This window comes from Chenopodium quinoa, unplaced genomic scaffold (assembly GCF_001683475.1).
Source record: "Chenopodium quinoa cultivar QQ74 unplaced genomic scaffold, ASM168347v1, whole genome shotgun sequence".
Taxonomy (NCBI): domain Eukaryota; kingdom Viridiplantae; phylum Streptophyta; class Magnoliopsida; order Caryophyllales; family Amaranthaceae; genus Chenopodium; species Chenopodium quinoa.
In genome coordinates, this window is record NW_018743292.1 from 2,269,494 (window position 1) to 2,281,172 (window position 11,679).

At 34.2% G+C, this 11,679-nt stretch overlaps 2 protein-coding genes across 3 annotated transcripts; one reads left to right on the forward strand and one right to left on the reverse strand.

Annotated features, from left to right (window-relative positions):
* Nucleotides 1-3,171: 3,171 nt before the first annotated feature.
* Nucleotides 3,172-3,976, forward strand: LOC110737198 (ethylene-responsive transcription factor 13-like). The gene has a single exon (XM_021917569.1). It carries the CDS (start codon nt 3,236-3,238, stop codon nt 3,974-3,976), a length of 741 nt encoding a protein of 246 aa, XP_021773261.1. The 5' UTR covers nt 3,172-3,235.
* A 3,119-nt stretch (nt 3,977-7,095) lies between these two features.
* Nucleotides 7,096-11,329, reverse strand: LOC110736315. Of its 2 annotated transcripts, XM_021916517.1 has the most exons (7): nt 10,856-11,329; nt 9,879-9,984; nt 8,858-8,910; nt 8,423-8,554; nt 8,239-8,311; nt 7,565-7,642; nt 7,096-7,481 (listed from the first exon to the last, which is right to left on the reverse strand). In XM_021916517.1, exons 1-7 carry the CDS (start codon nt 11,228-11,230, stop codon nt 7,351-7,353), a joined length of 948 nt encoding a protein of 315 aa, XP_021772209.1. In that variant the 5' UTR covers nt 11,231-11,329; the 3' UTR covers nt 7,096-7,350. The 2 variants fall into 2 exon arrangements, with proteins under 2 accessions (XP_021772209.1, XP_021772210.1); XM_021916518.1 differs by lacking the exon at nt 7,565-7,642 and having other exon boundaries at nt 10,856-11,325.
* Between the last annotated feature and the right edge of the window lie 350 nt (nt 11,330-11,679).

Consider the following 11,679-nt stretch of genomic DNA (forward strand, 5'->3'; position numbering starts at 1 on the left):
CTAATATATAATGTATTATACATGTTGTAACACATTTCAAGCAAGTCAGCATACGTTTGAGGCAGACAAATTCAAGCTAACGCAAGCATTGATTAAGTTTTAACAATACTGTCAAATTTATTTAGATGCCTTGGATTGAATTAAAAGTCAAGCCAAAAATATAATTAAATTTTGTCCTTATTCTAGATATTCAATAATTTTGTCCTTAATCTGATTGAAATTACTTAACTAGTATTTCGTAGTAGATTAATTAGTACTAATACAATGATCATTGTTAGCTACGATAGAAATTTCCAGCATTGATAATAAATCACATATAATTGAGTTTAGTACGTAAGCCCATTTTTTTCACCTGATGAAAAATACTTGTATGTATATTTTTAAATTATACATTTAATCTGCTAATTTCTTCTTATTGATCAATACTAGGTACCAAATTATTTGAGGCTAAAATATTTTCGAAAGGGTAGTTGACTTTGTCTTAGAATAATCATGACAACTTGTAGTTCTATTCCCTCCTCTTAGTATTATCTAACTAATAAATCTAGAGTATACCCTGTTAATGTAAGGAATATAATTCGTGATTTGTGAAGAAAGATTATTAGATTAGCTTAGGACTAATTTGTTATCATTTTTTTTAATTTTTTTATTTTTAGAAATCTGAAAACAAAAAAAGTGAATATCACAAAAGACAGTTTCTAGTTTTTTGTTGTCATTTTACAAAATCAACATGATTTTTACGGATATGATTCATTTTTAGCTCATAATTCTACCTAAGTCATATGACTCGCAAAATTAACAAAATGAAAAAACTGAGAGGGATGTAAAACAAGCCCTTAATTATTAGAAAAGGTAGTGGGGTGTATAAACATTAAAGAATTTTATTTACTCCGTATCTATTTTTATTTAGAACTTTAGTATTGAAGCTAATTTTTGAGCTAAGGTTTGTTTTTCTATTTCCTCGATCTCTTATTATTTGCATGGTAAAAAAAAGAAAAAGGAAAAAAAAAATAGTGAGGGAGTTTTATTGCATAGATTACTCTTTTAGTTTATTTATTTTCTAATTAGCCCCCTCACCTTGTGAAATTAAAGAAAAAGAATTTCTTGGAACGTTCTAAACCTATTATTGCAAGCTACAACCTGTTTTTACGGGTCAATAGGACATGTTTAGGCAAAAACTTATATACAATAGATGTATATAAGATTTTTAATCATAAATAAATAGGGAGGAATCTAAGATGACTAAATCAAACTATAATACTCTTAATAATCTAGTATAGATCTGGGATAATATAATCCAATTATATATACGAAGTATGTATTTTAATTATACAAATTAAAGTACTCTGATCTGTTACATGATTGAATGTTGTGAATTTAAGAAACAAAATCATTAAATAAATACAAGTACTTTGTACAAGTATTGTTGGGGATTTTGTGTTTACAAGGGTCACAAAGAACAATGAAAAGGAAAATCAGAAAAGAGACTTCGAGGTGTCAACGGAATCACTTTTCCAAAAGTATAATTTCGACCCTATACTACAACCGGGTATCACAAAAATTTACTCAGGAGATACAACGAAGGTCATGATGATTACAATACAATGTAAATAAACTTTTGTGAATTTGGATGATGAAAATTAACTTGCAAAAGGTTTTTCAAGAAGAACAATATTCAGTTTTCTTGAATGTGTGTTTTTCATCATATGAACAATCATATATATTAAGAGCAAAATACCAAGCAAACAACAAAGATAACCGTCAGAAACACCCCGCGCCCTGTCGGGCGAGCCTTTGCCTAGGCGAGAGAAACCAAGCAACCCAGATAGATCTGGGTGCTCTCGTGCCCTGCCAGGCGACGGTGGCCTTGCCGGGCGGCTAACATCGTTTAATCTTTCTTCGCTCTCGCGCCCTATCGAGCGGAGGCCCGCCCTGCCGAGCGCTCCACCGGGTGGACTATCAGGCGGAGGACCACTTTTATATACCGAGATAACCCTTGCTCTCATTCTTGGCTTAATTAATTTTCAACACTTTAGCCTAAGCAAATTAACCAAACAACATGAATAATGTCTACAATACTCTAAATTATTCAACAAGTATAACAATGCAACAATTAATTTACATAGTCTTTTTATTTGAGATTAATTCACTTGTTTCACAGTTAAAATTTCGCTAATTAATCTCACCCTCGGATGCCTAATAAAATGACGTTACATTATTCAGTGATGGACAATTTAAATTGTACAACTAGCAGCTAGCTTGCGCATTGCTTTGCCATCCACTTACATTACATGTGACACCCGCGTATACACATAATGGAGTGCATATCAGCGTATACTACCTATTGACAAACGAAGTGTATAGGAGGGCAGAAGCGTAATTTATCAGGCATTAGAAAACTTGAATATTCCCCTTAACTGTGCTAGTGGTACATTTAATACTCCGAAAATGTACCACTGAAATCACATTCGTACATTTAATCAAAGTGGTACGTACGTTTTGTACTTTGAATTGTACCACTAGAAAACCAGTGCCATCCTATACACTTTCTAAGTACATAGGTGCTATGCGCCAATACTTTTCCCGCATTATATGCCCCCAAAGTACACATACGTACTTTATTTAAAATCAATAATCACTAATTGATAAAAAAAACAACACCCTACTCAAGTGAAATGGCTTAAATAATTTTCGGCTCTTATATTACACATTATAATATTTCAAGAGGAGAAATTCAACCTATATCCATTTTATAGACCGAGTAACTATATTTCAGTAAACTTTGTACATTGAATAACTTATTATAATACAAATTCCGTTGTTGAACAACCAGGCAATACAAAGTCAATAAGGAATTTCATGTTGACTCTCCTGAGAGTCAACACTTTTTAGCTCATGAGGTTTTTTCTTCTTAAATTTCTATATATACCCCATTTTCAAATTAAACCTTTAAGCTTCCAGATATCCACCACCCTCTCTCTCGTTTCTAAGTACATGTTATTATTCCGATAGTTAAACAACACACTCTTACCGATAAAGTAAATTATTAGGTGCACATAAAAGCAGGTGTTCTAATTGATATGATAATTGTATTGAGAAGATAATTGAGATTATTAATTATCACTCTCCATATTAGCCTCTCGCTACCAAGTTATCATATACCTAAAAAGCACATACTCGTAAAAGCATCTGATAGTACGTCTATCTCTTAGAAGACGACGGTGTCTCATTCATCATGGAACCATTAAATCAAGACACAATCTCAGCCCTACAACTAATAGAGAATCACCTCTTCAACGATGAAGTTGGTGATCATCATAATACCTCATCATCTCCGACCAACCTCAACTTAAGCTCATCTTCATTCACTACACAACTATGTCCTCCAAACAATAATATTAGGGCTTCCTCTTTCACAATTTCATTCAACAATAACGAGGGTCATTGTCGTACTACTCATTCAGACAATGACCCTCTCCTAGAGTACATTCAATCATCACTCGATGAAGGAATTGATTACGAAGAAACCTTTCACGTGTTCTGTAGCAAACCACGAAAAGTGGTAGCTACTAAAGATAATGCTACTAATAGTCATAAACTACGCGGGAACTATATAGGGGTGAGGAGAAGACCATGGGGTAGATTTGCGGCGGAAATTAGAGACCCTAATCGTAAAGGCTACAGAATTTGGCTTGGTACGTATAACACGGACAGAGATGCTGCCCGAGCTTATGATCGGGCAGCATTCGAGTTAAGAGGCTGCAAAGCCAGACTTAACTTCCCACATGAAGTTGGGAGTTGGTCATCTTCTTCTTCATCGTCGTCATCATCCTCTACAACGAAGCAACATGCAGGTGAAAAGAGGCAAAGAAATGAAGATAGTGAGAAAGATTTGGGAGATGATGATGATGATTATTCATTTATTGATGAACTTATTGATGAAGAATTGATCATCAAAATGCCTAGAACATTTTAATTTATTACTAGCCCAATTACTTTTTAGTTGCAACAAAGGAATTTTTTATATCTCACAAAAAATACCCTTTGTTGCAACTAAAAAGTAACGGAGTTGAGGTAGTATGCGTACTTATTGTACGAGTAGTATGATGTGATAGGGCATTATTATTAGTGATTTTACGGTAATTTCTGAAGGTACATGTAACATCTGCATGTACTGCTCTTTGTGTTAGGATTGGCGAATTTATCATTGCAATTAGACATGTCAAACTGGTTAGCCTAATATGGTTTGAATTTGATGATACAAATTTGAATAAATTGTGAGTAATAGGGTGATTTCGGGTTTGAGTAATATATATATATGATTTGAGACAGTTTCTTTATTTTCAATGTTTAATTTGTGCATTAATATACTCGTAATTTTCAGGAATCGAGATATAAAAATCACTATGAACTTAGTCATTCATAACTAAAATTAAACGTGCAAGTCCAACTGCCCGAATCTAACAAAAACCATGCCAAAACCAACTACTAATAATTGAAGGTTTAATTTATTTTTACAAGAAAATATATTCTTGTATTTCCATTACATTACTTTAAAAGAATTAGTTTTCGAGTAGGTTAGGTAAAAAGAGCCTAGAATTTTCAAGTTGCTGGATTTCAAATAAAATTAGGCTTGTTTATGTAAAAAATTAAAAAGGGTTTGGAGGTTTTGTTTATGTAAAACAAAAAGGGTTTGGAGATTTTGTTAATGTAAAAAAAAAAAAAAAAAAAAATGGGTTTTGGATAGCAAACTTAAAAACAACAACCACAACGTACAACAAATTCGTTGTCCAAAATGATTCGGGGTCGACTAGCATGAATGTCATGAATCTTCATTATAAAAAAACCATCCACCAAAGTTGAAATGATACAATAAAAGTGGACAAAAAACAAGATAAAACATACATAGTAGAACGCAAAGTGAAAACCAAGAAAAGCTAAAGATTCTATTATCCCAAAATGATTTTGATCAAACTTAAAACAAATTAATTCTAGGTTGAATTTTGACTTAGTATTAATCATCAGTCATAATGTCCCAACTCTTCCTACGAAGGTCGATGACCATAATTTTACTAAAATAACTTTAAAAATAGTTATATACAATATACTTGTATCTCTGATGTCCCCTCTCTCTCTGACTCTCTCTCCACTATTTCATTTTATTTTAGACTAAGATAGAACCTGTCATCTAATCTAGATCTCAATAGAATATGTGCCATGATCACACAAATAGTCCACTTTTAAAATAACATACAACCAATAATACTACATAGTCCAACACATGGTTGGCATATATATCATGTTAGCATCATATGAAATTTCCCAAAATGATTATGAGCCATCTTAATAAGTTAGAAAAATTTAATTTATATTAAATTTAGGTTGATTTTTAACTCGGTATAATTAGCAATCACAATGTCCCAACCCTACAAATTAGAGCATACATCCCGTTATGTGTAGCTTTACATACAACCAAGCTAGTTTTAGTATTTTTATTGTAACAAAAGATGTTGAACAAAGGCACTAACATTATAGTAAATGCACATTTGTAATAAATAAAAGCACATCTATATACTAGCATAAATTATTATAACACATAAATAACAATCAGAAACAAGCACAAACATCATAAAAATTATCACATATTATTTTATTATTAAAAATAAATAAAAAATACTACTCCGTATTACATAATAAAAACACATTATTAGCATTATAAAAGCACACTCTTTAATCAGGTTGCATATTACTTCGTAGTATATAGATCTACATACAACCACTTTAATTTCTAACCCGATCTCTAATCTTCCCTGTCCTCTATCGATCTCCACCATTTCGTTTTATTTTAGATTAATAATGTATAGTACAAGTATATGTTTGGAAATCAAACCTAATCTAATGTAGATCTAGCATAGAATATGTGACAGACATCACAGATCAAATACTGTAAATAGAATTGTTTTAAAACAACATACAACTTATAATATAAAATGGTCCAACACATGGCTGGCAATTGGCATATGATAGAAACATCATATGACATTTCTTAATGCTAGATACTAATTAAACTGTTATGAAAAACGTTGGTAATTTTGATTATAAAATTTAAAAATTTAGTGCAAATTATATGCACTCAATAATTACGAAGTAGCAGCAATTATAATGTACGGGGATACTTCGTTTTTTGACAAATACGAGTGTTATTTAGCACGGAGTTGTACGGTCGTGCCAAAGGGAGACATGTAGTTCTAACTGACTGACTACCTGGCTGGCCTGTCCCTGGGAGATGCTCGTCGAGGATAATTAAAATTAAGTATGAAAATATATATACTACGTAGATAATGAGCCTCGTTGTTAAAGTTTTAATCCGAGTCTTCTTTGGGCGTGGAGAGAAAATATAATATATTTTATCTCGACTTTCTAGGTACCATCCTTCAGTGTTTTAACTAGCTAAAATAGTTGACTGCTTGACATCCAAAAGAATGTTACAGAGTATTTATTTTTATTGGGAAAGAGACGGACTTTAGTACTTTACCGAACCAAAACTAGAAACTAGAACGGATTATTCAATCCGGTTATACAGGTCAATGCTTGAGAGTAGATAAAAGAGACTAGGAAATCCTTCTAATCTCAAGCATGTGTAAATGTTGGGGCTCGAACTTGTAACCTCAAAGTTACAAGATGAGTTTGGGACTAAGGTCCTTTACATCCCTCTCTACTCTCAAGCGTTGACCGACTTGTGAGAGGTTCTGATTCATTAGGGTTTTTCTCATTGAAAAAAAAGTTTTCTTTCAAAAGCTTGTATTCTATAACTTTCAAAGTTAATACTACAAGATATCGAGTTTGAAGCTTATAGGCGAGGGAGGGCCAGAGGAGGTACATGTCAAGGAAATCCGGTGGATGTTTATGTCCGGTGTATCATCTGATGTTCTTCATTACCAGGCTACCAGCTCTTTTTACTATAGCTAATCCAAGTCTCTTAGAAGGCTTACAAAGTAGAGCTTTTCTGCTAAAAATCTAGAAGATACTTGCTGTACATTTGAGGTTTACTTGTCCACGTAATTGAAGTTACCCAAGCAATGACCACGCAGAAAGTAGGATTGAACGACACATGAATTTGGATTTTGATCAGCCCAAATAAAACTCAATAAGAATTTAGTAGAAATTATGACAACTCCGAAATGCTTACATCTAATCAGGTGTATTTACAAAGCTAGAAGGAATTTCATTAATGAATAATTACTCTAATATGCCAGGCGCAGCTGTAGCAAATATGATGAGGCAAATGTTCACGACTTCATAAATGCCTCAAAGAAACAAAAATCTGCACTCTTGATGTCAAAGAAAGCATCACTGTTGTTCCGTATTGCAGCAACACAGCTTGGTCAATACTTCAGGAGTGTCGTCTGACATGCACAATTCATCTGCCTTTGTCTTATGACCTTTTCCATAGGCAGCAATGAGTAGAGCCTCAGCTCGACCTGGAAACACCAATAGTATAATTAAGCTACACCAAGCAATAACATGCAGCGACATTCTTAAAACCAAAGAGAAAGAATGCCACCTAAAGTCAGTGGAAATTTCTGATACAGTGATTGGCTTGTGGGTGAGCAAGTGATAAAGAGAAACTTAGGAATCATTTCTGTAATATTTCATTAAGGAAGGAAGCATTAGTTCAACACAAGTATCCTATACCAAGCGCAAAATTTAGAAAAAGTCGACTAAGTTTGTTTTGCACAATTGACAAATATACCAGGACCAGTGTATCGTGCCAAATATTATCTAAGATGAAGAAAAGAGGGCATCTTTCTCAAAACCAAGTTAGTCACTGGTTCCTAATTAGCTGAACGGGCAAGCTATACAATTTGGCTGAAAATACTAGTATTTCATAAGATGGCTAAGAATGGGCTAATGGAGCATATACATATCAGCATCAGTTTAATTCATAGGGGAAACGACAAAGTTTCCATGTCTACAAATGAAGTTTTGTTACTTGGATTCGGGTACCCATGTCCGACACGGACACGTGTCCAAATGTCCGACCCTGCTATTTTGTGAAAAATTTCAATGACTTTGAACTAAAATGAAGTGTCCAAGTGCCCCACCCATGTCCAAGTGTCAAGGGTCCGACACGGGTACGTGAGGTGAAATGAAGAGTCCGAGTAACATAAGTAATGCATCTTTTAAGAACTTAAGAAAAATGCTAGAAAAATAGTAATTTAAAGACTTTATTAGTACCGTGGTCCTTCTTCCTTTTCAGCATAGAACTTAAATCAGGGAATATACGTGCTGCAAGCTCCCTGCTATCATCCTGCAAATGTTCAAACACAATACAATATGTTCATCCAGTGGGGAATATGCTAGATTAACACACTTGTACAAAGTTGCTCCATTTATCATATTGTATAACAGTTGGGCACACCTTACTTGAGGTGCTTCGAGCAAGTTCAAATTCCCTTTTCCATGAACTAGACGGCACAGGAACAACAGAGAACCCAGAAGCAACCAATACTCCGATCCATAACCCATAGCCAAATCCTCCACTCCACCAACCCTAAATCTTACAAAAAAGACAACAATCTGCCAGTATTAGAGCTATCAAATAGTACTCAGTAGATATTACACTCTTGTTCATTAGGAAGACGAGGTAATGACTGTTATAACTTTTGGGTTACAATATAAATGACATAACATTATAACAATGCAAATTTAATATGTTTTTAAAAGCAATATGTTATGTGAATTGCAATATATTGAAGGTATGAAATAGGCTAAATAACATGTTCTAAATTACACACGTAGGCAGTCAAGTATCACAAACAAAAAGACAGAAGTAAAAACTTAAAGCAGCAATCACCAGTTTTCCATCTCGGGGAAATGGTATAGATTGCTCCAAATATGCAGTAGTACCTGCAAGAAGAGAGATCAAGTTCAGAATGAAGAGAGCAGATGGCAGGTAAAGGGGTGGATGGATAGAAGGCCAAGTAAAAAGCAACACCACGAATCACTATGTCAAGAAAAACAAATGTACAAGACTGAGATACATATTTTAGACAGGATAGAGAAAAAAACTAGAACTATCTATAGCTCCATTAACAAATGTGTATGCATCTTGCTGCATGTAGTTATTCATAGTCATTACTATCATATATTAGATGAAATGGGGAAATATAACATGTGGATGGCAAGAGCAACTGAGCTAGAGCGACAACAGCAGCAGGCAAATCTTGAGAGCAAGAGAAAGCATCATACTCCCTCTTTCAAATTTTAGTTTGGAAAGCATATAACTTTCCATACTACCCTTAATGCTAATGATAACCTCAAGGAAAGACTATCTTCTGGCATGGTAAAGACGTAAAAACTTACACAAATAAGGACAATCATGGTATTTCAGCCAGATTCCTTAATGACCTTCAATCACCACTGGCCTATTATTTAGGGATGGAGTCGGGAGAGAGTGAGTTCTTCCCTTCTTGCTCACTTCTCTCCTTCCCCTTCCCCTCACTCTCCCTTCAATTGACTGTGTTAGTTCAGTTGTGCTTCTACACGCCAGGATAATAATGTGCATTTAAAATGCTCTTCACCACAAAGTGCTTTTCATGAAGAGGAATGAATATGAACCATAGACAATTATATGACCACAAACTAAATGATCATAGATTTGACCCAAACATGCAGCTAAAACAGAATGTCATGGTAACTGCAACGTTATCATGCAAATAATATAATTCCACAATAATTGGTTCGATAATTTGCAAAAAAGAGACTGCCTTTTGATTGTACATCATTAAACCCAAAAGAAAAACAAAAGCAAAAAATGTCATATGGTTATCTGGATAGAGGCCCTAGTCATCATGGGCCAAGGCAAGACATGATACCTTTTGGAGCATCAAAACTCTGCAACAACTGAACAATAGACTTCGCATCTAATCTTTTACGGCGTGTTTTCCCAACTGATATTTGCACAAATGGGGAATCAAAAACCTGGAATAGTTTAACAACAATGCTAGTAAACATTTGATATAAACTAAAGAGCATGCACAAACCAAGTAAAGTAACCAAAAGCTCAACTTTAACTTCAACAAAACTTAGACAGCGATCATCATAAAATTCAAAGAGCCTGATAAGTTTTTTCGATATTACACCAAAGTCTCAGTTTTCATTTACATTACAGGAAGAGTAATTATTCACTAATTAGTTCGCAAACTACAGATAAGTCATACTACATGCAGAAAGATTCACTTTTTTCAGAATACAGTAATGGTTAGTTGTCTCTAGTTCAGTTTTCTACATTGCTACTACCACCTCCAAGTAATGAATGAAATATTTCCTTCGTCTGGAAACGATAATCTAATTCGATTTTTTCACTTTCTTAGTGAAACTACCACCTGCTCTTAATCATTCTTATATTAGTAAAACCATCCTATATATAACATTATAACATGCCACTTTTAAAGATAAATCAGCCAGCCACTTTCATCCACTTTGCAGAAGGTTAATACACTTTGAGGCCTCAAGGGTACCTCACCCGGTAATCCATAGCCTACTAGACTCCGACTAATCAAGTCTGAGGCCCCAATTGGAAAGAAACCTCTCCCAACAACATAGAAGAGTACAAGAAATAGAGTGGTATCAACCTCATCTCCCACAAATCCACAATAATAACAGTAGAATCTAAAACCACAGCATAAAAATCAATAATTCAAAGAAAACAGAATATTACCCAGCTGATAAAACAATTAAACGCGTCAAAAATTACCTAAATTGAACAACTTAGCGCAAAAAAATAATTACAAAAATCTACCCAATTGAATAATCAATCAAATAATGCTAGAAATTACCCCAATTTGATTACCTTGGCAGAAATACAGACAGAATTATCGTATTTCAAAAGGGCTAAAGCACCAGAAACATCTGGGTCGATACCAATTATCCAATCAAACCCACCATTTCCATCAATTTTTTCATTATTTGAAAGAGAAGACAACCAATTTTGTTTAAGATTTTGCAAGTTAAATTTCGAATTAGCACTAGCTTTACCGTTGGGAGGTTGAATTTCTGTAATGGGGTTCTCTAAATTCTGGGAAGTAGCACAGAAAAGGCGGAATGGAAGACATTTGGAGAAGAGGGTTCTGGGTTTAAGCTTAAGTTTTGAGGAGAGAGAAAGTGGGTTCATCAAACTTTGTGGGGGAAGTAGCTGTTGATGGGGTTGAAGAAGGACACTGTCCATGGAAATTTGAGAATACACGACACGAAACTGGAATTAGCAGTTTACAACAATATTTCGAGCATAAAACACTAGAATTCAAAGATGTGAAAGGAAAAATAAGAACGCTGAACTCGGGGCGTAGAGGTGTCAATTCGGATGTTCGGATCGAATTTGGTGAAGTCGGGTCGAGTCGGGTCAATTTTTAAAGTTAAGTCAGCTAAATTATTGTGCCCACGCGAGTCAAAATCTAAATCGAATATTTTTCGAGTCGATTTCAGATCGGGTCGGGTGTTGTTTTGAGGTCTCTACAGTCAGGTGCACTCGGTAAAAAACAACATTTTTTTTGGGTTTAAACTATACTACATGTATGTTTTGGGATTTGAATTATAGGTTCATAATCTTCATATACACAATTACTCAATACGAAGTACTCCGTATTTAGGTTTGAACGTTATGTTTTTATACTTTAG